General features: G+C 51.4%; 1 protein-coding gene across 1 annotated transcript in view; it reads left to right on the top strand.

The window, feature by feature from the left end:
- Window positions 1-25803, top strand: part of ABCC6 (ATP binding cassette subfamily C member 6) — a 48672-nt gene that overhangs the window by 1248 nt on the left and 21621 nt on the right. Inside the window, exons 2-15 of the mRNA XM_033101158.1 lie at window positions 40-222; window positions 1531-1656; window positions 1813-1941; window positions 3488-3613; window positions 4839-4900; window positions 7436-7567; window positions 11622-11828; window positions 13011-13188; window positions 15691-15852; window positions 18494-18586; window positions 20138-20341; window positions 21261-21407; window positions 22180-22270; window positions 24537-24612. Of these exons, the coding sequence (XP_032957049.1) occupies window positions 40-222; window positions 1531-1656; window positions 1813-1941; window positions 3488-3613; window positions 4839-4900; window positions 7436-7567; window positions 11622-11828; window positions 13011-13188; window positions 15691-15852; window positions 18494-18586; window positions 20138-20341; window positions 21261-21407; window positions 22180-22270; window positions 24537-24612 (1916 nt within the window). The remainder of the gene's footprint in view (window positions 1-39; window positions 223-1530; window positions 1657-1812; window positions 1942-3487; window positions 3614-4838; window positions 4901-7435; window positions 7568-11621; window positions 11829-13010; window positions 13189-15690; window positions 15853-18493; window positions 18587-20137; window positions 20342-21260; window positions 21408-22179; window positions 22271-24536; window positions 24613-25803) is intronic.

Here is a 25803-nt window from a genome sequence, read left to right as displayed (position 1 = left end):
TGTTGTACCATCATAAGGATTGCCCCGGTATTCCCTCAGGTCTGGAACCAGACGGAGCCTGAGCCTGCTGATGACCACCTACTGAGCCTATGCTTCCTGAAAACAGCAGGGGTCTGGGTGCCCGCCATGTACCTCTGGGTCCTTGGCCCCATCTACCTTCTCTACATCCACCGTCATGGCAAGGGCTACATCCAGATGTCCCCTCTCTTCAAGGCCAAAATGGTAGCCACTGCCTCGGGGAGCCTGGAATCAGACAATGTTTGGGGGGAGGGGAGGGGCAGGCTGGAACCTGGCAGAGACTTCAGAGTGGCACATAGGGTAGGGACAAGAAGGGAACCTGTTAATCAAACAGAGGCTGGCAAAATCTACACTCCAGAGGCGGCAGAGGTAAACTCAGTGGAACAAGGGTCACCCCAACAGATTTGGTAATAATGAAAATCCATCAACACACACATCCTGACACTCATGCGTTCCTGGACAGTGTACGGCCCCCATAACCTGGCACGCTGCTAAGGTGCAGTGTATACTCCTGGGATATGCAAAGTAATTTTAGGAACATGCTAGGAAAAACCTGTTACATTTTTAACGGTTAGGCATGGATGTTTATGTCACCCCCACCCCTGGTAGTACTAAACAACAGTTCTTAAACTTGGTAGGTATTTCTTTTAGTGAGTTAGAAAAACACTGGCATTCTAAATCCGCCCAACCACCCCCTTCTCCAAACTTCTACAAGAATTGCCCTCCGAGGTCTATTCTTTCCCATACCACCTTGTTAAGTTTTATCCTATCGCTCACCATCTCTCCAGGGATTGATGCATTCTTCCTTAAAGAGCCAAATAGTACCTATTTGAGTACCTATTTGGGTCAGGGGTCTCTGCCACTTAGTTCTGCCACTGCGGCAGGAAAGCAGCCACAGACCACAGTAAACAAACAGGCACAAAAAATAAATAAATGAATATTTATAGTCCCTGAAAGTGGAATTTCCTGTCATTTTCACGCATCATGATATACTGTGCTTTTTTTGAGTTTCGTTCAACGATTGGCAAGTGTCATAACCATTCTTAGCTCACAGGTGATACAAAACTCAGCCTGTGGGTGGTAGTGTGACCCCGGCTTTGATTAACTGACGTGCAAAAGAGAGACCAAGTCATCTGAGAGAAGGCCTAGAGACACCCTGGTCTCAACAGAGTTTCTCCTTGATTTAACAGTAGGGATTGAAAGAGACTTGAAGAGAGTACAATTTTTTCACCCGGTGGGTGTCCTCTGAAGTTTCTCTCCTGTGCACTATTGAGCTCCACCCACTGGGGTGGCTTGGTGGCCTTGTGGTGCATTATTTATAGGACGGTTACAGGTCCAGATAGATAGATCTGCAGTGATGTCCCGTCACTGCTGTTTCTTCCACATCTTCCACATTGGCACCGTTAAATTATGACATTGGGACGGGACAGTGCCCCATCCAGAGCCACTGTCCCCTGGGACACGGGGTCACTGTCCATTTTGCCACCATCTTATCTAAGCCTGTCTCCCCAGGTGTTTGGGTTAGCCCTCATAATCCTGTGCACCTCCAGCGTCTCTGTCACTCTTTGGAGGATCCAGCAGGGGGCGCCCCAGGCCCCAGAATTCCTCATTCACCCCACCGTGTGGCTCACCACAATGGTAACGAAGTCCCCAGGCTGGCTGGCTTGCTCCTGGCTGCCGCTTTTCCTGCCCTGGTGAGGGTGTGGGGCAGAGTGGGGCTCCCTCTCTCTCTCCCCCACCCTTCCTCTCCCCCTCCCCTCCCCCACTTTAAGGGCGTGGCCTGACCCTGTGCAGACCTTCGCAGTGTTCCTGATCCACGCTGAGAGGAAGAAGGGGGTCCAGGCGTCTGGGGTGCTGTTTGGGTACTGGCTGCTCTGCTCTCTCTTACCAGCTACCAGCGCCACCCAGCAGGCCTCACAAGGGGTAAGTGGGGCTTGGGCCACCTGGGGAAACCAATAGGCAGCTTCAGGCCTCCGGTCCCATTCTTCCTCCTCCCCTTTCCACACACCGGTGGTTCTCTAGGTGGTTCTCTACACCGAGACAGACACACACACCGTTGCTTAAACTCTAGCGACACCCAAGCGCACTCTCCCCTCGAAATAGCCATGTCCCACTCAATTTTGTCGACACACTTTCCCATTGTCTCGCAAACTCAAGTCACTCACTTGACTTGCATCCCAGACACATACTTGTATGCCCCCATTTATGCGTCACACAACCACAGACTCCAAAACATTTCACACACACACACACACACACACACACACACCTGCACAGGTCCATTCACACTTGCTGCCACCCAGCTGTGGCTCCAGCTTCAAGCTCTCTCACACGGCTCGGGCACAAACATCCCACACTCCCCCAGCGCACACACACTGCCTGCGTGCAGACACACCGTGGGTTTGCGAGGTCAGAATTCCCGCCTGAAATTCCAAGCAGGCTCCATACCAAAGAGCAAAGGGAGGGGAAAGAGACAGGCGGAAGAGGCAGGTCGTTCCAGAATGGTCGCTGGTGGTTTTAACATGCAAAGGAACTTACCTACGACGCTTGTCTTGGTCCCTGCAAGGCGAGGAGGTCTCCAAACCTTCCCGCCAGAATCGTAACAGTTTATTCAGAGGCCTTAAGGGGTTCAGTCACGTGTACCTCCAGATGGTCTCATGCCACCTTCTTCTCTTAGGGCTGCCTCACTGAAACAGCTCCCATTGGAGGAATGGCGGGTAGAGGGCACATTTCTCAGACAGAAGAGGGAGCCTCAGATTGCCCGGGGCCAGCGCTAGGGTCAACCGGAGATCGTGTCCTCTCAATGACCTCCTCCAACATGCACTTCCGCTATATACATGCACATTCCCCCATCTCACCTTTTCTCACCCTCACTTGTGCTCCCATGCATATATATTTATACACTCATTTTGCACACCCACCCTTATTTCCCTGTCTCAACCTGTACAGCAGCACTTTTACGTTAGCGATCGTTTTATCTACTAAGAGAAAAATACATAGCCTAGACCAGGGTTTCTCAACCTCAGCACTCTGGACATAATTCTCTTTTCAGTGGGGGAGCCATGCTGTGTATTGTAGGATGTAGGATGTTGAAAAGCATCCCTGCCTGCCACCCAGTACAGGCCAGTAGCACCTCCCCAGTATGGTCACCCCAAATGCCTACAGACATTGCCATGTGTTCCCGGGGGGGCAAAATCACCCCCCGTTGAAAACAACTTGCATAGACATTCACCTAAGACCTCTGATTGAGAAAATGTTTGCAGCAGGCTTCATTCAGAGCATTGTTTCTGGAGCCAATTAGTTACTGCATCCTGCTTCTAAGAGGAGAAGACAGAGAAACACCATTCTGTTCTCCAGGACAGGTTTTTACAAACCCTCCATTGATTCATTCATGAAAGGTGGTTACCCCAATTGACTTCATCACTCTGCCTGCTTAGACCCCCTGCCACTTCTGCCTTCTCTCCTGCAGGATTTCCAGAGTGACCCTTTCCGGCACCTGTCAACCTACCTGTGTTTGTCTCTGGTGGTGGCACAGTTTGTGCTGTCCTGCCTGGCTGATCGAGCCCCCTTATTCCCTAAAGACCCTCAGCAGTCTGTAAGTTGCCATGTCTCCAATCCATTGCCTCCCTGGTCCCTGTTCCACTTCCGTTCTCAGTCTCCCCATGTGCCTGGAGGAAGTTGTAGGCCTTTAATGTTTTATTCACTCCGTCATTCAGCAGTATGTGTACTGCATGGCTACTCTATGCCACGGTTGGCCAACTTTTTCTGTCCAGAGCAAGATAGAAAATATTTTAGGTTTTGTGGGCCGTATGATCTCTGTGCCTACTCAGCTCTGCTGCTATGGCACAAAAGCAGCCCGACAGTATGTCAACAAAGGAATATGGATGTATTCCAATAAAACTTATTTGCACAGATAGGCAATGGGCTGAATTTGGCCCCCGGGGCCTTAGATTGCCAACTCCTGTTCTGTGCCCCAGCTAGGAGCTAAGAATCTATGGTGAACAAGCAGATGTAGTTCCTGTCATCATGCAGCTAACAGCCCAGTAGGGGAACCAGACATTAATCACATAATTACACAAACGCATGGAAAAGTATAACTGGGGCACATGCTCTGCAGGAGAACTTCATGATCCATGAGCATTTACAATAGGTTGTAAACCTACATTGAATTAATCTGTGAAATCAGGAAAGAATTCTCTGAGGAACAGACTGTTAATCTGAGATCATCTGGAAAAAAATGCTCCACTGCTTGAATCATCAAGTTAAAACTGTAATGGGACTTTTTAAAAATAAGAATGGCAGAAAAAATATTAAAAATGGATAACAAGCTGTGATGACAGAGATGTGGTGAAATGGGCACTCGTGTGTCCTATTGGGGAAGAGTGTAGATCTGTGCAATTTTTCTGGAGCAGCTGGCAAAATCTCAGGACAGAGCCCTCTCCACCTTCTTACCACTTTCACTGAAGGATATTGTTGAGAAGGTTGTGTATGTCCTGGTCCTTGCTTTGAGAACTTCCTGGTCTCAGTATTAATAATAGTTTTTCTTCTGGGAAACTGTTCGTTCTTAAATTGTAGCTACTGTTAGTCTTATGGCCCAATCCCTTTTTGCCTTGCCTGCTAGGAAGCACCACGCCCATTGGTGTCCACCTCTGACAAGTAGTCAGGGCACCTCGGTGTACGCTGTTGGTGCTAAACTCATGGTCAGTTCATCCTGTCTTCCTGCCCTTGGTTCCCCTTCCTGCCCTTGGTTCCCCTTGCCACATACTGGCCATAGAATGTGAGACTGAGTCCTCCCTCTGCCCCATCTTTTGTTTTTACAGAATCCATGTCCAGAGGCTGGGGCCTCCTTCCCCTCCAAAGCCATGTTCTGGTGGGTTTCTGGGTAAGTAAAGTATCCGGGAAGGGGGTGGGGTGGTGCCTCCCCCGTCCTCCCTGCATTTGCTGCCCTGAGTCGTCACTACAGCTCTTCCCTCATCAGCTCCCCCTCAAGGTCAGCTGGCTTTCTCCATTCCAGCCTCAGCGCTTCCCTCTTAGATTTCAGTGTGTCCATCATACACAGCCCACTCAAACCCAGAGTGAGATCTGGGTTTGAATCCTGACTCTGTCTCTTAGCCAGCCATATCACAAACCTTCAGAGTCTTGGTTCCCCCTCTATAAAATGGGAACAACTCTACCTTCATTCAATATTACGTGCTTAGGGCTTATACATAGTAGGTGCTCAATAAAATCATATCTCAGGCTCAGCTTCATTCATTCCACCAACATTTAATAAGTACCTACTATGTGCTGTGTACCAGGGATGAGGAGGTAAACACCAAATCTTGATCACCCAGAGGCTCCCAGGCTGGTGGAGAAGACAGATGTTTCCCCAGGATCAGCACACCATGCGCAGAGGGTGTGCCCACCTACCGCACCCCTTCCTGACCACCCTGCAGTCAGAGCTCTGTAGCACCTAGGTTTAAATCCTAGTCCCACCACTTCCCGGCTGTGTTACCTTGGGCAAGCTACTTAACCTCTCTGTGCCTCAGTCTCTGCACCTGTAAAATCAGGATGATAATAGCATCTGCCTCATAAGGTTGTGAGGATTAAATGAGATACAGGTTGTATATAGAAGCACTTAGAACAGGATCTGACCCATAATGAGAATTATATAAAGCAGTTGTTAAATAGATGAAAATAGGATGCTTGAGGGTGTGGAATTGGTGGCAGGAACATAGAGGTGCTAGAAGAAAACAGATCTAGCCCTCTGTTTCCCTAACGTAGGCATTTATGGACCATTCTTCAAGCATTTGCCTTATTAGGGTATCCCTCTTATGCTACATGCTTGATGTTTTTTTCTTTAAATCAACTCACTTTTCCTACTTTTTTAAAAAGGAAACTTTATCACTGCCAAATTAGAAAAATCCATAGATTGCCACAGAGAACTCCAAACCGAATTTCAGTGAAATCCAAGCAATGTTAATAATTCCTAGATCAGACGGTTGCTTGCCTGAGTTTGTTCTGTGTGAAGAAAGGGAACTTGGAAAATCTTAGCACCAAATGAGACCATCTCCTTGGTGGCATTAGAAAGATTAGAGAGATCTGAAAAGAAAATAATTCTCCCCCTGTGGAACTATAGTAATTAGTTTCCTGCGTATGTGTGTTGGTTCGCAAACTGGCCCAGTACCCGGAGAGCAAAGAGAGGCGGAAAAGGCAGGTCACTCCAGAATGGTCGGTGGCGGTTTTAACAAGCAAAGGAACTTACCTACAACGCTTGTCTTGGTCACTGCAAGACGAGGAGGTCTCCAAACCTTCCCGCCAGAATCGTAATAGTTTATACAGAGGCCTTAACTGGGTTCAGTCACGTGTGCCATCCAGATGGTCTCATGACACCTTCCTCTCTCAGGGCTGCGTCCTTGAAACAGCTCCTACTGCAGGAATGGCGGGCAGAGTGCACATTCCTCAGACAGGAGAGGGGTTAGGATGCCTGGGTCCAGCTGTGGGGGTCAACCCTTAGTCACTTCCTCTTGATGTCCTCCTCCAACAATGTGCCAACTGCAGTCATATTATATAGGAGTCCCATACACTGAGGAACATTCATTTTAAGGTGAGAAAGAACATTGAGGTCCTTTGATGGGAAGTGATTTGCCCAAGGTCACAGAGTTGATATGTGGCTTCATGTGTGCCCTGTGCCAGGAGACAAGGATAAAGGCAAGCACTGTCTTTGCCCCCGTGGAACTGACGCTCCAATGGAGGAGAAAGACACTAAATAAATAATCAGACCAAAAAAGTAAATAATCATAATCGAAACAAGTGTTATAAAGAAAAGCTCAGGGAACCATTGGATCTTATAATAGAGGAATCTTTCTGGACTGGGGGGATCATCTAGTGGGTTTCTAAGGAAATCCCGTCTAATTCAAGGTGAAAGACAAGTAAGAAGTGACCAGGTGAGGAGTGGAGGAAATGAGTTTTGAGCAGAGTGACAGCATATGCAAAGGTCCTGAGGCCCCTGGCTGGAGCAGTGAACAAGGAGAGTGAGGACATTTAAAACTGAAGAAGGAGTTCAGGTTTCCCATGTAAAGGTAGTTTTCAGCACTGGATTTCTGACTTCTGGGGAGATTTATTTCCCTTGCCACACAGACTGTCCTTTGGTTAAGTCATTTGATATCTCCGAGCCTCTCTTTGCTTCCTCATATATAAAATGGGTCAATAGTAACCTACCATATAGGTTCATGTGAGAATTAAATGAGATCTTTATAAACTGAGAAGTGCCCCACAAATGTTAGGTGCACTTCAATTCATTGCTTTCCTTTTACCAACTGGCCAGCAAAGATGCAGAGAGGTAAGGTGACTTACCCAGGGTCCCACAGTTCCCAGGCCAGGACTTTGCAGGAGCAGAAGGCAGGAGGAGCTTGCCCTGGTTATCCCTCTTTTACAGGCTGGTCTGGAGGGGCTATCGGAGGCCACTGAGACCCACAGACCTCTGGTCGCTTGGGAGAGAAAACACCTCAGAAGAACTCGTTTCCCAGCTTGAAAGGGAGTGGACAAGAAACCGCAGTGCGGCCCAGCGGTGAGTGTGCAGTGGTGGGGAGCTCAGCCCGATGTCCGGTCAACGAAGCTCATCATTTGGCCCCCAATTCAATCCCCGACGCTACTCTACCCTGGGCTCCACCTCCCTTCCTCACAGCTGATCTCACTAAGCATTAACTAGTCGGGCTCAAGGTGCATTTCCTCCCAGAGTGCTTTGCAGGTTCCCAAAGGAGACTGACAAAGTGGGGTTTCCTCAAGGTCCCCAGAAGGAAAATCCAATGGTGGAATGGCCGGCAGGAAACAGAAGGGATATTTGAGGACTGGGGGTGGAGAGTTGGGGGATGGTCCATACATGCAGGCGACTACTCACTATTATGTCATGTGAGTGATTCATTTCCTGGGCCTCAGTTTTCTTATCTGTTCAATGGGGATGGCATTAGCCCCTAGCTCATAGCCTGTGGGAGATGAAAAAAATGAATTTAGAAAAGAACTTAGCGAAGTCCTCGAAAATGGTAAAATCTCAAACAATATCCCTTACCCAGAGGATTTCAAGCTCGTTCCAGTCCTGACCACCCTGCCTCAGTCTTGCCCTTTGTGACATCTCTGGAAACTTCTGTGGGGCCCTTAGAGTTTGAGGAAGCAGTTTGGGAGCCCTTGTTCTAGAGAAATGAACTGTCCACATCAATTAAACCTGGGGTTAAAAGCAGCCCTGTCATTGAGTAGTGGATGACCTTGGACAAGTTCCTTAACTTCACCAGACCTTGGTGTTTCAGGGTACAGACAAAAGTTAACTTAGCTCTGTTATCTGTGTATTGGTCTCCTCCTAAAACCTGTCCTATAACATGCCAGTTCAGCAACTCCCGCAGAATGAGAGAGCCTCTGTCCCCTAGCTTCCCCATTGAAAATCCCAAGGAAAGCCTCTGATTGGCTGGCTCAAGTCATGTGCCTCTCAGGGGCCACTCCCATGGCCAGGAGGTCGGTCCCATGATCCGTGGTCCCTTCAGAGCCACAAAGGGAGGGAAGGGGCTGCTCCCGAAAGGAAGGAGGTATGTTTCTCCAAAAGGTCTGAGTAATATGAGCAAATCAAAGCAGCAGTTCTCTCTCTCACCCACGGCATATCTTGTTGACCTTCCCCGTCACTCTTAAATTACTTTTGAGTGGCAGAGTTCATTCAGAACAGGAGGTCCTCATCCACTCGTTCCCAGTTCTGGGCTCCTCGGCCGGCATGAGAAAGATAGTCACCCAACCCTGGAACTAACAGTTGGAAACATTCTCCAGAACAGCCTGGGAATCCATACACAGTGGGCAGAGAAAAAGGAGGAAGGCTTGCTTACACAAAGACCCAGTGCAGTCATTCTCTGAGCTGACTGATTATACACAGAGAGAACTTTGGTTTTGTTTCTGAAATATTTTGCAACTTTGGGGGGAAGGGAGCGCATGTCATCCTGAGAGGTCACAGACCAGGCCCCTGCTGGCCGAGTCAGGTTCCCAAGGTATGCTTCCCACATGGTATTATGTTGTTCTTGTTTTTTGGGGTTTCTTGTCTTGTCTTGTTTTTTTTAATAAGTTGCCAACATTGAACACGTTAGAGATGTCACATAAAAATCTGGAATTCTGATCTCTCTTGAAGTAGACTGGCAATGCTGGCAGTAGACTGGCAGAGCCCCATTAGACAGGACATGTGCTTTTTGGTTTGCCACAGTCTCCACCCCTCCCTTTTGCGTCCCCCAACTTACACCCGGCCTCCCCCACCCCCTGCCTTGCCTTGTGGTCATATGCGAGTTCTGCACTAAATGGTCTTTGGTCCAGAGACCAAAGACTAGACACCAGTCTAGAGACTTTCCTTGATGGAAAGAGAGACTCACTGAAAAGGAGAGAGTTTGCTACAGAGCCTGCAGGCTGAGAACTGGGACTCAATTCTGGGGTGAGCAGCCGGAATAGAGCAAAACATCCAGCTAGAAAGGCCTTCACAGTCATCTCTTCGCCTATCCCATTTTACAGATGGAAACACTGAGGCTCAGTGGAGAGGGTACAGAGCAGGCATCTGAAACTCGGTCTCCTGGTTCCAAGGCCAGGTTCCATCCACTAAACCAAGTTGCCTGCTTCCTCCCTCCCTTCCTCCCTTTCCCCCTTCCTTCCTTCGTTCCTCCCTCCCTCCCTTCCTTCCTTCCTTCCACAAATCTTTATAACATTATGTACTAGGCACTGCTGTTAGGCCCTTTGCGTACAACACACATAATCTATTTTCTCCCCATTCATTTGGCAAGTATTTATTGAGCACCTACTACATTCAGGAGCTGGACTAAGCGCTGGGGAAAATACAAGCAAAAAGTCTCCCCACCTGGACTTGTAACGAAACAAATAAGGAAAGAGTTGGAGAGAGTGAGCATGGCTGCAAAGGCAATGGATTAAACAATGGGACCCAATGGGGAAGGGTGGTCAGGAATACCTCTGCAAGGAGGTGACATCCCTTTGGCATTCGAGACCCAAATACCAAAATGTCTGTGACCAGCCAGCCATGCGTAGGTCAGTGACAGAGGCCAAGCCACAATCCTCTGAGAAGCCAAACCAAACAACAAGCCAGGCCAGGGATGAGGGGCAAGGCTTTGACCTTGTCAGTAAGAGTCTGGCCACCCACGCTCACCAAGGTTTTTCTCTTTTTCTTTTTGCTGGGAAATAAGGGCCACAAAGAGGTATGATGTTAACCATGAATTGAGATCTGGGCTCTTATCCCTACTCTGTCTTTGCTGTGTGACTTCAGGCAGCTGTCACCACCTCTCTGAGCCTCAGTCTCGTCCTACGTAAAGCGGGGAGCTCACGATACCCACCAGGCAGGGAGGTCCAGAGGAGTCAATATGCCCATGCATGTAAAAGGTTGTCCCGGGTCCCAGCTCTGTAAATGGACTTGAAATTAATGATAACCCCAGAACCTGTCAGAATTGGAAAGGACTCAGAGAGTGGGACCAGTCCCATCCTTTCATACATGAAGACACAGAGGCACAGAGAAGGAAGCAGTCTGCCCAAGGCCACACAGCAACCGGGCTGCCAGCAGCTGCATCACTGCCAGCCTCTTCCTCTGACCAAGGACTGATCTGCCTCAGGAAAGGTCCTCTGGCTTCCCCCTCCCTTCTCACCCTCCCTCACCCTAGCTCTCTCTGTGGCCCCTGGTTATGACCAAGGGCCAGGGATCTTATTGTTTCAAGGCTGCCTGAGCGCCCATCTATTGTTTCATACAGACTGGGAGTACCAGGCCTACAGATATCAGCCTGATTGTAAACCACTTATGGGCTGGCTGGTTGTGGGAGAATGGAGGGCTGTGTATTGGACCACAAAGTGCCGGGAGGCAGAGCCGGGATCAAATCCGTTTTTACTTTTCAGCTGTGTGCCCTTGGACGAGGTCACCTTCTGGGCCTTAGTTTCCTCATCTGTGAAATGGGGATAACACCTGGTTTACCAGGTTCTTAGGAGGACTAAGGAGTGACTGGCACATAGTAGGTGCTCAACGCCTATGCATTTCCATCACCTTCCATGAGGCCTTAGGGGCCCTCCTGCCTGCCCCACTCCTGCCCTGCCTGTTTGTCTCATAAGTGGGTCCTCTGGGTGATAAGGAAAAACAGGTGAGGGATCGGGGCTGGAGCCGTGCTCGCCCATCCCCTTGCTGGGAACAAACCCTGTAATGGTGGATCCTGCTGCCAGCAGCTCAGCTGCCACCTAAAGGACTGTCTTAGTCCGTTATGGCTGCAGTAACTAAATACTATAGACTGAGTAGCTTATAAACAACAAATGTATCTCTCACAGTTCTGGAGCCTGGAAGTCCAAGATGAAGGCACTGGTGTCTGGTGAGGGCCCACTGCCCGGTTCCTACATGGCCATCTTGTCTCTGTGCCCTCACACGGCAGAAGGGACAAGGCAGCTCGCTGGGGTGTCTTTTATAAGGGCACTAATCCCCTTCAGGGGGGCTCCATCCTTGGGACCTAATCACTTCCCAACGGCCTCACCTCCTAACACCATTGCATTGGAGCTTAGGATTTCAACCTACGGACCTGAGGGGATACAGCATTCAGGGTAAGGAAGTACTTCCTCCTGTCCCCAAGGCACACCTGCAAGGCAACGGCACTGAAAAGGAAAGGAAGCCGTGGCGGGGCAGCCTCAGAGACCGAGGCCTTCTTACAGCAAGAAGGGAGCAAGAGGGGCCTACTGCTGAAAGCCATCTGGCAAGTGTTCCACTCCACCTTCCTCCTGGGGACACTGAGCCTTGTTATCAGCGACGCTTTCAGGTTCACGGTCCCCAAGCTTCTCAGGTGGGTTCAGGCCTTGGGTGCTTTGCTATGGTTGGCGGTCCCTTCATGGTGTCTTTCCAGGGCCGGGGGACTTCAGCTCTCTTGCCTCTGCCTAGACGTCTGGTGCTCAGGGCACTGGAGGGGCGATGAAAGGGTGCTGAGGAAGGACAAAAATAAATGAGAAAGTGACCGAGCTCAGGGAGAGAGGAGTGAACGCTAACCGGACTGAGAGTTAGCTTTTGCTGTAAAACAAAACACCCCAAAGTGAGGGGCTTAAAACCAGTTATTTCCTTTTGAGAATATGGGTCAGCAGTTCGGACTGGGCTCAGCTGGGCGGTTCTTCTCTTCTTGTCTGGGGTCAGCTGTGGGGCTGGCTGGGCACTAGGCCCAGATGGTCTCCGCCGAGACAGCTTATCTCTGCTCCACGCGGCATCTCATCCTCCAAAAGGCTAGTTCCCGCTCATGCACATGGCCATTTGGGGGTGGAGTCCCACATGGACCCTTGCAGGCTCCTCAGACATAAAGCAAAAGGTGCATTTTTCTCTTGAGGCCTGGGCCCGAGACTGACACAGTTTCACCTCCACTGTGTTTGGTTGGCCAAAGCTGATTGCACAGTCAGCCCACATTCAAGGTGGAGTGGATTCGTTTGCTCAGGCTGCGATAACAAAGTGCTATCGACTGGGTGGCTTCACCAACAGACATTTATTTTCTCACGGTTCTGGAGGCCGCAAGTCCCAGATCAAGGCGCCGGCAGGGCTGGTTTCTTCTGAGGCCCCTCTCCTGGCTTGCAGACAGCCATCTTCTCACTGTGCCCTCACGTGGTCTCTCTGCGTATGTGTACCTCTTGTATCTCTGTGTCTGTCCACATTTCCTCTTCTAACACAGACACTAGCCAGATTGGACAAATGGCCTCATTTGAACCCGTTTGCCTCTTTGAAAGCCCCACCTCCAAATACATTACATTCTGAGGGACTGGGGGGTTCAGATTTCAACATATGAATTTTGTGGGGACCCGATTCAGCCCCTCACAGGTGGGGATAAAAACTCCACCTCTTGATGGAAGGAGCCACAAGTCACGTTGGAAACAAGCGTGGGTAGTGGGGGAAATAATTACAGACATTTTTTTTGCAAAAAAAAAAAAAATCTGCCACCTGTGGGAACCTTGTCTCACCAGCCATACCTTCTCCCTCCCTCTCCCACAAGCCTTTTTCTGGAGTTTATCGGCGACCCCAAGACCCCCGCCTGGAAGGGCTATCTCCTCGCGGTACTGATGTTTCTCGCCGCCTGCCTGCAAACGCTGTTCGAGCAACAGCACATGTACAGACTCAAAGTGCTGCAGATGAGGCTGCGAACAGCCATCACTGGCCTGGTGTACAGAAAGGTGAGGCCTGGGGAGAGACGTGGGCCTTTCCCTTCTCTCCATCCTGTCCCGATTTACATCCACCCAGGAAGGCTCACGTCACTGAATTGTTAATATCGCGGGTGCTCGAGAATACATCACTCGTTACTTCTTTCACAGTTGCTTGCACCAACTGCACTCTCACCTCCTTGGTTATTTCCATAAGGCCCTGCGTGATATGACCCTGGGAGCTCTCCAGCCTTGTCACATTACACACCTCCTCCTCTCTTGCTCACCCTGGTCCAGCCACAAACACGCCAAGCACCGTCCCACCTCAGCACCTTTGCACTTGCTGTTCCCACTGCCTGGACACCCTTTCCTCTACTCCTCATGCAGTTAACTCCCATTCATCCCCCTTGAGGATAAAGGGCTCACCTTTGGGCTGTGCGGAAACCAGATAAAGGTGGACGGTCAGTTATGTTGCCAGGCAACACTGCTTACGGGAAAAATGACCCCTGACCCACTGGTAAATTGCATCTGGGCTGGAAGTTCTGTCGGGGAACTGTGAACCCCTGGTGGGAAGCCATAGCTCTGGGCTTCTCTCTGTGCAGTGACTCTTGGCCCCTTGCTGGGACCCTGGAAGCGAAACCCCTGAGACTGTTGCTGTAAGAGCTATTGGTTCCTGTGGGGTCTGGAGCACATAAGCCAAAGTGATTCTGTCCCGTGTGAGTCTCTTTTGCTCACACCTGAGCTGTCACCTGGGGGAGGAGAGGAGCAAAGGGGGCGGCCTGAGGGCATTGCTCTCCCCACACCCCGCCCTTAGGGAAGCCTTCATCTCCGGATAAGGTCAGGCCCTCCGCTCTACTCTCGGGCTGCTTCTGTATTAACCGTGTCATCTTCTTTGCCACATCTGGGGCTTTGACATCTGGGGCTTTACTGACCCAGGAGGGACTGTCCCTCCTGGGCTAGCTAATGCCTAGAGATAGTACATGACTCACCTGAGAGCAAATCTTTCATGTGCAAACCAGCCAATCCAGAGCCCATCCCCAACCCCTGCTTTGGGGGCCTCTCCCACTCTGGGCCCCTGTCCCCTGCCCTAATCCCCTCAGGGCCAGACAACTAGGGACAGTCCTGTGCCCCAGAGCCTGCTGGAATTACTGAAACAAGCCCACCCTAAACCTGCTTACCCTGCCTGACCCTCCATCCTGTGAAAACCACCGTACAGGCTCTGGCTCACTGTCCCCCCATTCCTCTCTCTGCCCAACCCTGGTGCTTCCCCGAGCGGCTCCTCCATCACGTGGAGAGCCCCTGCTCTTGAGACCTGTGAGTATAAAAGCTGTCTTGTCAGTGACAACCGTCTCCTGATCTATGGGCCTTGTCATACCTGAATAATAGTAAAATCTGTATTTTAAAAACACTTCTTCATAGCACTGATCAGAATTACCATTACAGAATGAACTACGTGAGCCTTTAATTTTGTTCCCCCCTCAAACTTCACTCCCAGCAGACCAAGGCCCCTGCCTGCCTGTGTGGTTCACAGCTGTATTCTCAGTACTCAGCTCAGGCCGAGGCACACAGTATGTGCTCAATAAAGATTTCAAGATTTCTTTTTTTGGAGAATGTCTACACTCAGTCATTCCCGGCTCATTCCTTCACCGCCTCACTTCTAGTAGGACTTAATATTCAACAGGCTGGAAGGGGTCCACTGTGACCCCAGGATTAGGGCAGATTTGGGGCTGCTAGAGAACCAGGTAGATGTCTGAGTGGCCCATTCAGTGCCTGCAGGGGTCCATCTAACACCCTGTTGAGCCCGTGTGGTGCTTCAGTCATCCTGGATTCCGACCCTGGCCTAGCCACTTACTGAGCCTTTCGGCAAGTTTGTGGATTCCTCTGTGCCTCAGTTTCCGTAGCTGTAAAATGGGAGTAGTAATTCTGCGTTTCATTGAGTCTAGTCTCACTTTAATACTCCTGAAATCAAGAAGTGTCTTACTTTAATTGGCATTGATTTTTTTTTTCCTGAATGATATAAAAACGGAGAAGGTTTCCTTCATGGCGTTTTAGATTGAAGGAAATAGGGCAGTACCTGCTCCATATGGTCGTGCCACGTGCTCATCGCAGAAAGTGACAAAGCTGTTCACTGAGCACCGGGCCTGCGACGTAGCAAGCACTGGGCGAACGAACGACTGACCATCATCCCGAACCCAAGGCTTCTGTGTGTCATGGGATTAACTGTCATTACGCCAGTGCTTCAGGGACTTCTGAGTATTCTCACTTTTGTCACCTCCCTGGATTCTCACAATGGCCTTGGGAGGTTGGCCTAGGAAATTTTGATTAGCCCACTTTACAGATGCGTGCATCGAGGCTCAGGAGGTAAAGAAACCTGCCTCAATGAGCAAGGCCAGCAACGCTTCGCCCCAGGCCTGCTGGGCTGCTGAGCCCTTGCTTCCCCCACGCCTTGGGCCTCCCTGCCCCCTTCCACCCCTCGCCCTGTGCTTCCCTCTGACTCAGGTCTGACTCGGGTCTCCTTCCTCCTGCACTGCCCAGGTCCTGGCTCTGTCCAGCGGCTCCAGAAAGACCAGCGCAGTTGGGGACGTAGTCAATCTGGTGTCTGTGGATGTGCAGAGGGTAACCGAGAGCGTCGTCTTCCTCAATGGGCTGTGGCTGCCGCTCGTCTGGATCATCGTCTGCTTTATTTACCTGTGGCAGGTGTGCTGGGTGGAGGGAGCTGGGTGGGAGCTGAATCCTACCCCCCGACTTCCTCCCTTGATCCCGTCTCCATCTGCACCCTGTGGGCTGATATCATGGGCAACATTTGAGACAAGGGTGACCTTCACTTGACCTCGGGCAGGGGGCTTACCTCCTCTAGGCCTCAGTTTCCTCGTCTGTAAAATGATGACACTGACACTCTTGGGTGTGTACTAGCGGGGTACCTGGTAGACACATTAAACCTGTTAGAAGTTACCAGTGACACCAGGGCACCAGCAGCACCAACAAAGAAAACAGAACATTTTAGGGGAAAGAATTTGCTGCCTAGTTTTTAAAAAGCTATAAAGGGATCATGCGGCCAAAAAAGAAAAAAAAATCAGAGCTTTTTGTGACTCCCGTCTAGTTTGTGGTGTAGGATTTTCTTTTCTTTCTTTTTTTAAATAAAATCATAGACTTTGGAGTGGGACTGCATTTTGCCACCTGCTCGTTATCACCTAAAACCTCGCCCAAGTAACTAAGTCTGGGCGCTGTTTTCCGTTTTCCTCGTATGTCAGGTAAGGACCATAATTACCAATACTTCCCCTGCCCTGCTGTTGACCTGTGAAGTGAGCCAATGCCTGGAAAGCATTTAGAGGGGTGTCTGGCACGCAGCTGTGCCACGTAGGTATTTGCTCCTTTTGTTAATTATGGTGAAGGTGGAAGATTTTACACCAACTCTGCCCCAGGGGTGGGTGCCAGGCTCACACATTTCTGCAGAGGACCAGATGGTAAACACTTTAGACATGGGGGCCATACAGTCTCCATCAAAACTACCCAACCCTGGTCTTCTGTTGCAAAAGTGACCACAGACAAGTCAGATGGACGTGGCGGTGTTCCAACCAAACTATTTATGGACATTGAAATTGGAATTTCACATAATTTTCATGTCACGAAACAATCTCCTTCTTTTGACTTTCTTCAACCATTTACAAATTCAACATTTTTGGTTGAACAAATGGCAGGGGGAGGGATCTGGCTGACGAGCCCAGCCATAGCTCGCAGGCCCCTGGCTGGGTGTGTCGATGGCATACGACTGAGAGCGAGTGTGGAACACTCCAAAGTGCCCACTAGTGCGTGGTATTATCTTATCGTTCCTCCGCTCCACACCCATCCCCCACCTGCAGGGCCGGGGCCCGGGGCCCTTTCGCACCTGGTACCTTGTATTGTGGGATGTTGCGCACAGTAGGTGCTCAGCAAGTACACGTAGGGCGCTTCAGACAGTTCCTGACGTGCAGTGCATACATGTTAGCTGCTATGGGAGGGAGAGAGGAAGGAAGGACAGACACTGGGGGAAATGCAGGGCAGCTGAGCCGGCCTACCCCTGACCCAAGAGAATCTGCAGGACACACCCATCCCTTTCCTGGCCTCTTGGCGGAGGGTCCTTAACATTGGAGGGTCACCCTGAGATCCTGGCCATCGGGGTTGCTATAGTTAGCATTTGTAGCATTTGTGTGAAATGATGCCATTTTTCCAGAGAGAGTTTAACCTGTTGATATTTTTTTGACTGTTTTCCCAACCCTCGCTGGGACGGCAGGTTATTTGCCTTCTGGGCACTTCTCTATTTAGCCACTGGGTGGCGCCATTGCTGCATAAATGAAACAAACTGGCTTGCTCGGTTGTCAAGGAGATTGGAAAACTGATTTTGGCTGACAGGAGAAAGTCAGGCTCACAGACTGGAGGGGCCCAAATGACCTCAGAAGGCATCTCAAAAAGTCACAGTCACTTAAAAATCATTTACCCCAAGCCCCCCTCCTACCTCCACATTTTACAGACAAAGAAACCAGAGTGTAAAGGGAACTCAACTGTCCCAAAGTCACAAAACTGGTGTGTGAGTGTGTGTGTGTGTGTGTGTGTGTGTATGTGTGTGTGTGTCTTGGGGCGGGGGAGGGGAGGCGGGAGGGAGGGTGCTGCCAGGATATCCAATTAAATATGAATTCAAGATAAATTGAATAATTTCTTCGTGTAAGAATGTCCCAAATATTCCACACGACATACTAAAAACTTATTTACTGTTTATCTGAAATTTAACTGGGAGGGTGTCCTATACGTTTATTTGTTAAATCTGGCAACCTTTGTCAAGGGTGAAACGAAGACTAGGAGAATTGATTGTGTGACACAAGCAATTATTTTAGGCTGTGGGAACAGTTCCATTTTCATTTAACAGATGAGGAAACTGCAGCTTAGGAAGGGTACGTCACTTGCCCAAGGCCACACAAATAAGTGTCCGAGTCGGGATTTGAACCCAGGTCCTGATTCCAGAGATCTGATTTCACCGTTCTGGCAGGCACACCCCCGTGCCCCACCCGTCTAGACGCAGGACTTGTCCTGAATAGATAACCCCCGCCCATGTGTGAAGTGTGTCATTTCCACTCCCTAATGTAGGTCTCCATCTTCAGCAGGCGTCCCCTTCTCCTTCAGGGTCTGCCCCATGGGAGTCCTGGTCCCATGAACCAGTGGCTGCCCTCATCAGACTCCCTGACACCCCCCTGGCCTTAGGAACCAAGTCTGAGCCTCCCACCCCAACCCCTGGTACTGACCAAATCCCTCGGCGTCTCCAGCTGGGCTCCTGGGGTGTCTCGTGACTTCTTCTCCTCTGTCTCAGCTTCTAGGACCTTCTGCCCTCACCGCCATTGCTGTCTTCGTGAGCCTCCTTCCTCTGAATTTCTTCATCACCAAGAAGAGGAACCACCATCAGGTTTGGCATCTGGCAGAAGGGAACATGCCAGGGGAAACGGGGACGCGAGCCTGCAGGGAGGTGGGAAGGGAGGGCTTTGCCTGTGTGGTGTGAGCCCTTCCAGTCACTCAGTCCTGTGCCCCACGTCCCTCCACCGTGATGGATGGCAGCTCCATCCCTCCAACATTCAGGCCACATGCCAACCGTGGGTCAGTTCTGACGCCTTTTTCTCACACCCCATCCGTCAGCTAACTGGGTTGGTCTCAGCTTCTAAATGCATCCAGAACTGTTGACCCTTCTCACCCCAGGCTCCCCAAGCCCCACTGTCTCTCACCTGGATCACTGCAGGGACCCCGAGTTCTCACTTCTGCCCTCACCCGCAACCCTGGCCTCTTCACACACCAGCCAGAGGACGCCTGTGAAAACCAGACAGGTGTCATCCCTCACATGTCTCTCAGTATCAAAGTGAAGACCCTGCAGTGGCCACTTGCCCACTGTGATGTGGCCTCGTCACCTCCTACCCGTCTCTCCTTGCTCACTGCACACCCCCCTCTGCTCTCCCTGTGAGCCTCAAACCAGCCCAGCTCCACCTCGCGGCCTTTGCACTGGCTGTTCCCTCTGCCTGGAACCCCCTCACCCCAGACACCCCGTCTCCCTCCCTCCTCCCTGAAGTCTGGGCAGTTTCCCCTCCCCTCCTGCAGCTCAGCTCCTTTGCCTGTGCTGTTCTATTCCATAGCACCTGTCACCGTCTAACCTGCCATAGGACGTACCTGGCTCTTCCACTGACTCTCTTTTTCTAGTTAGAATGAAAGCTTCTCAGGGGTAGGGATGCTCACTGATACAGGCTCAGCTCTTAGAATCGTGCTTGGTGCATAGAAGTTGCTCAGTAAATCCTGAGGGAGGGAAGCAGGGAGAGAAGAAGGTCTCTTGCATGCACTGTCTCTCCAGCCTCCTGGCTGGCCGCCTCTCCACACACTCTCCACGCAGCTGCCCCTCTGACGATGCCCCTCCACCGAGAAACATGGGGGGCCCCCAACTCCTCTGCCTCACCTCCAAGTCCCAGCGTGATGCAGCCCACCTCTGTGTCGTAGGCCTGTACACACCCTCCTCTGACCACACGGGATGTCCTCCCCGTCGTGCTGTCCCCTCCATCGTCCCCACCCCCCATCCACCCCTTCTCTGCATGCTCAGCACCTCCACATCATTTCTGACGTGGCCCGGGCATCACCCCCGCCGCCAGGAAGCCTTCCTGATGGCACCACACCCTGTTGGGTCAGGGCGCCTTCTCTGTTCCCTGCACTTTGGGGGCTTCCTTTTGTTAGGACACATCCTCCCCGTGATGAGGGCAGAAGCAGAGGGCAGAAGAATGGGAAGCGGCGCCTGCAGTCGTCCAGGCGGAGATGACAGTGTCTTGGGCCAGGGCTGTGGGGACGGACATGCTGAGAGGCAGCCCCGTGGGGCCTGCTTTGGAAACAGAATCAGCACAATTTGCTGAAGGGGGTGTGGCGGTTACAGGGAAGGCCAACTCTAGACGTGTCCCTGTCCTTTGCCACCCCTTCCCTCCGGTCCCAGGAAGAGCAGATGAGACACAAGGATTCCCGGGCACGGCTCACCAGCTGCACCCTGAGGAACATGAGGACAGTCAAGTGCCACGGCTGGGAGAGAGCCTTTCTAGAGAGAGTCCTGCGCGTCCGGGGCCAGGAGCTAGGCGCCTTGAGGACCTCCGGCCTCCTTTTCTCTGTGTCCCTGGTGTCCTTTCAAGTGTCCACGTTTCTGGTGCGTTCCCCCTGGTCTCCCAGCAGAGCGGGGACTGGGGGACAGCATGCTGGGGGTGGGGGCATGAGGTGGGCGGAGCTTTGCAGATCACCCTGTCCATCAAACCGCAGCCTTCCTGGACCCTGCTCGCTCTCAGGGGCTCCTGCTTTCTGCTGAGTTAGCCAATCACTTTCATCACTGCCCTGAACCTGGCAGTGGCTGGTAAGGTCTGTCGTTCCTCTGAAAGCTCCGGGTGTCTAGAACTGCTGCTTCTACTGCCGTGGGGACTTGGCGACAGGTGCAGGAAGCTGCAGAGCTGGAACCCCACATTCGCTGAGGCCCACCCCACTGGGCACAGTGCACGTCCTGTCTTTCTATGATTGAGTTCACAAATTCCTGCCAGATTAGCCTTGTAAAACGCAGCTTTGACTGCCGTTGTGCCATTGCAAATAAACCTACAATGACTCACCGCTCCGTCCAAGAATAAAATCCAGACTCGTCATAAAACATTCAAGGCTGGTGACAAGTGGCCTTAAGCACTGTTTCCAGAAGGACCTAGAATTCCAGGGGCCATCTGCTATGACACCAGACGTCACAGACGCAATGAACACTCAGAATCGCAAGAACCATCGCTTAGAACATGAGGGCTCCCCAAATAGAATCACTGGTCAGCTTCCAAGGGATTCTGGAATCACAAGTCCCACCCACGTTTAGAACCACAAAAATGCTACCAAGATGGACAACTGGGGTGTCCCCCAATGCCTGGAACCGAGCATTTCTGATCCCGACAGCGGGGCCACAAGTGCCTCCCTTCATGAATAGCTGAATTTGAGGGCTGAAGTGGGCGGGCGGGGGGCACACGGACCCCTGGAGGTTCCACAGCTGGCTCAGGCTTCCCTGGCCACACTCGGCGGCTCATGTCACCCCGTGTCTCACCCAGGTGGCACTGGTGGTGTTTGCTGTGCATACTCTGGTGGCCGAGGAGAATGCCATGGACGCCGAGAAAGCCTTCGTGACGCTCACGGTTCTCAACATCCTCAACAAGGCCCAGGCTTTCCTGCCTTTTTCCATCCACTCCGTGGTCCAGGTGAGGCAGGGGGAGGGGAGGCCAGCTGGCAGGAGCTTTGCAGGGGTGTAGCAGGCTGTGCCAGGTCTCCATCCACCACCCTCAGCAGAGGAGGAGGAGAGAGGGCGAGAGTGAGAAGGAGAAAATGAAACAGCAGGAAATGAGGCTACAGCAGAAATCAGAAGTCGTCAGCGGACACCCTCCAAATACTCAGCCTCCCCAATCCAGCAGCACTTCATTCCACATGCAAGAGTTCATTCCGGTTCCCTTGTTATACAAAGCAATTTTATCTTATTTCTTTTCCTTTATTGTCTCTACTCACGTTACGTGTGCCTCGTGCCACCTTGGGCATGATGAAAACGAGAAAGCATTCGCCTAGTTGAACCGTCCCTATTTACGGGGCTGCCTCCTCCGCTACCAAAGATAGGTTTGGAGTCGGGAGCAGAGAGGGCGCCCCCTGGTGGGCCAAGTTTGGGACCATTCGTGATCGTGGCCTGATGACCCGGTTGGAAAGGCCACCGTCCTCTTCCAGGGTCTGGCCTGCAGAATGGCAGCTGGATGGCGCCAGTTATGCTCATTAGGAGCGAGGAGGTGGCAGGTCTCCATCACGGCATTGTCACCACCTTCGTGTGCCTGGTTTTCTGTCACCTAAAAAGCTTTGTACTAATGCCTGGCGACTGAGCAGAGCTTGGCAGATAGGAAGCTTCCTCACCATGTTGAGGCGCCCAGCACCCGAAGCCTGAGTTCTTTTTCTGCTCTTCCGATCCGGTGACCTGGGGCTTTGGTTCCCCAGGCCCGGGTGTCCTTTGGCCGTCTGACTGACTTCCTCTGCCTGGAAGAAGTTGACCCTGGGGCTGTTCTGGACGTCCGTTCTTCCAGATGCGGTGAGTGCTAAGTTCAGCAGGAGGGGTGTGGCAGGGGACCCCCACGCCACTGCCCACTGAAGGGATGCCAGGGTCCCAGCTGGGGAGCTGCCGGCAGCGGGAAGGCTTGTGCAGACCACTCTGTTGGCCATGTCACTTGGAAACAGGCACCGTGATACTGCTTTCTGCCAGTCATTCGGTGGCTACTCATGGGCACCTACTGTGTGCCACTGTGCTCTCATGTACAGCAGTGACCATGCTAACAGACCAGCCTCTTACCCTTCTGGGTAGGTCCAGGGAGATGAGCCTGGCAACGTGTTCATAAAGCTAGGAAATAAAACCGGAGAGATGAGCACCATTGTATGATGAGACTCACTGAGCTCGAGTTAGCCAGGCTACCCTGCTCTGTCCCATTTCTAACCCTACACCTGTGGATCTAGTGATCTAACTGAACTGCTGCAGGGGGAGGGTGACCCATCATGGGGCTGAGACCCTTCCCTTGTAACTGAGGCATCCTCAACCTGCTTACCTAGAAAACAGCCGAATGGTGGCTGAAAGTGTAGCCTGCGGCATTGGACAGCCCCAGGCAGAACTTTATCTCTGAGCCTCAGTGTCCCCATCTGCAAAATGGGCATGATGGTCTTCCCAGCACCGCAGCTTAGGGCTGTTGTGAGGGTTAAATGAATCCGTTTAAGTACCACTCTGAGAGCAGGGCCCTGCACAAAATCAGCGTTCCGTGCATTTTAGTTATGATTAGAAATATTTCTAGAAAAAAGAACCATGGAAGCCAGCAAAGAGCCCTTTAAATCAACCCACATTGGTGTTTCTGAGGCTACCAAAGCTCTGGCATATTTTCAGCTGGGCACAGCTTTGTTCAGCTGAATCAGTGTGTTGTGGGCATTCAGAACTGGGCACTGGGTTCAAGTTCCAGCTCTGCCTCTGTGTGTCCTGGGCAGTAACACCACTGACTTCCTTCCCACTGCCATGTCCCACCTCTGGCAGGATTGTCCCAAGAGCCAGCAAGCCCAGATCTCAGGAGCTGCTCCATCGATCTCTTAGGGTCCATGGTTACTGTGCGTTTGTCCCCACTGGAGGACCCCAAGGACCCTGGGCCAGGGACCCCTGGGTCTTCTTTGAGCCACGAGTTTGACACAACTGGTCACCTGCCTCGCTCTCCCCTGTCCCTACTCTTTTTCCAAAGGTGTATGACAATGAGATTAATACAAACACCACAGCCAGTGTGGACTGGATGCTTCCCATGTGCCAACACAGTTCAAAGTGCACTGTACAGTGATGACCTCGTCTGCCCTGCACCACCCACATTCTAGACGGGGAAACAGGGCAGACTCCCCACACTCCAGACTGTTAAGAAGGGACCAGCCCCAGAGAAGGGTAGCCAGATGCACAAATAAAAACACAGGACTCCCAGTTAAATTTGAATTTCAGAGTCACAGAGAATAATTTTTGGAGTGTAAGTATATCCCATGCCATACGTGGGATTAAAAAAGTGCTCGGTTATCTGAAATTCCATTTTAACTAGAATCTTGCCTTTTATCCGCAACCCTCCCCTAGAGACTATCCAGTCCAGTGGGTGTCAACTGCTCATTGGACAGAAGATGCTCAGGTCTCAGCCCACAGAGATTCTGATTTGGGGGGTTTGGTCTGAGCCAGGGAGGGTTTTGTGTTTTAAAAACTCTTGCCAGGTGATTCTAAATGTGCTCCAAGGTCCAAAACCACCGACCTGGTTGCTCCCTCATTATACAGATAAAATATCTGAGACCCGGAGACACAGAGAGACAGACCCGTGTCCCTGGTCACCTGCTGTCCCTGTGAAATTGAAAACACTCCCTTCACTCTCCAAAGTCCCAGATCAGATGATAAATATATCAGAAGCCCAGTAACTTTTCTGTAAAGGACCAGATGGCACATATTTTGGGCTTTGCAGGCCACGTGGTCTGTGTCGCAACTGCTCACCTCTGCCGTTGCAACGTGAAAGCAGCCATTAAAAAAAAAAAAACACAAAAAACCATGAGGGAAGAGTTCCAATAAAACTTTATTTATAAAAATATATAGCAGGTGTGATCTGGCCCCTGGGCTGTGGTTTGTGGACCCCTGACTTATGAAACCATCCCACAGGGAGAGAATGTGACCGCTCCAGAGTCACACACAAGCTCCGTAGGAGAGATTTCCTGCTGTCTCTGGGGGCAGAGCCTGGGGTGGGGGTGTCTCTGGGATGAGGAGGCCCAACCAGGAGTGTCTGGCGTAACTGGCCTTTTATGCCCTGCAGCTGCCAGGGGGGCTTGCATCCGTGTACAAGATGGCACCTTCGCGTGGTCCCGGGAGAGCCCACCCTGCCTGCACAGGTACAGAAGAGCTGCCCTGGTAACTACCTACCTTCCTGTTGTCAGGGAGAAAATGCGCAAGGCACCCGCCATTTCCTATGTGAGAGATGGGGTGGGTTTCCAGCGTGGGACTGGCGGGCGGGCGAGCCTGGGCTGCTGTTCTCAGGGGAGACGCCCGGGATCGGCCCTGGCAGAGAGAGTCCTGGGAAAGCAAGAGCTTCTGCAGATGGGGGAATGGGACACCTGAGCCTCCCTATGAGGGAGGACACACCCCGCTGCTTCCCAGGTTGGTCAAGGCCACACGAGGGCGGCCTGGCCAAGAAGAGCCTCGAAGCAGAGACTCATCAGCCATGCCCACTTCTCTCCCTCCTGTGTCAGTCCCTAGGTCATTGTCACCTCCATCCCCTCACTCTTTGGCTGGGTCTTTGTAGCAGAAAACCCCAGCCAACCCCCAAACTTCCTGTGAAGGGAACTAAAACACCGTGGGCAGTATCTGTATCGATTGTCATTCACTCACTTCATAGTATTTATCGACCAGTTGCTTTGTGCCAGGGCCTCTTCTAGGCACTGGGGATAGAGGGAAGAAAACAAGGGCCCTGCACTCTTGGGGCTGACATTCTGATTGGGGGGGCACCCAAATGGGGACTAAGGATGAGGGGACAGAATGTGATATCGATGGAAGGGCATGTGTAGTGAAAGAAAGCTTGACATTTAAACTGAGGTCATAATGAAGTGAAGGAATGAGCCTTGCAAATGCTCGAGAGAAGAGCTTTCTAGGCAGTGGGAACAGCATGTGCAAAGGTCCTGGGGCAGGAGTACGCCTAGACCCCGTTTTCTCTACCTCAGCACTATTGACCTTTGGGGCTGAATAATTCTTGGTTGTGGGGGTTGTCATGTATATCGCTGGATGTTTAGCAGGCCCCCCAGTATTACCCACTAAATTCTATTAGGTTGATGCAAAAGTAATTGCGATTTTTGCAATTAGTTTTAATCCTTGAAACTGCAATTACTTTTGCACCAACCTAACAGCAGTAATCCCTGCCCCCACGTTGTGATAACAAAAAATATTTCTAGACATTGCCGAATGACACCTGGGGGGGGGTACAATCACCCCACTTGTGTTGAAACATAAGTCGGCATGGCTGACAAACAGAGAAGCCTTTACCCTGAGTGAAATGGGAGCCACTGGCCGGTGTCCAGCAGGGGAGTGTT

This window comes from Rhinolophus ferrumequinum (assembly GCF_004115265.2).
Source record: "Rhinolophus ferrumequinum isolate MPI-CBG mRhiFer1 chromosome 15 unlocalized genomic scaffold, mRhiFer1_v1.p scaffold_54_arrow_ctg1_1, whole genome shotgun sequence".
Taxonomy (NCBI): Eukaryota; Metazoa; Chordata; class Mammalia; order Chiroptera; family Rhinolophidae; genus Rhinolophus; species Rhinolophus ferrumequinum.
Note: the sequence above shows the minus strand (reverse complement) of the source record. Positions and strands in the feature narration are given on the sequence as shown.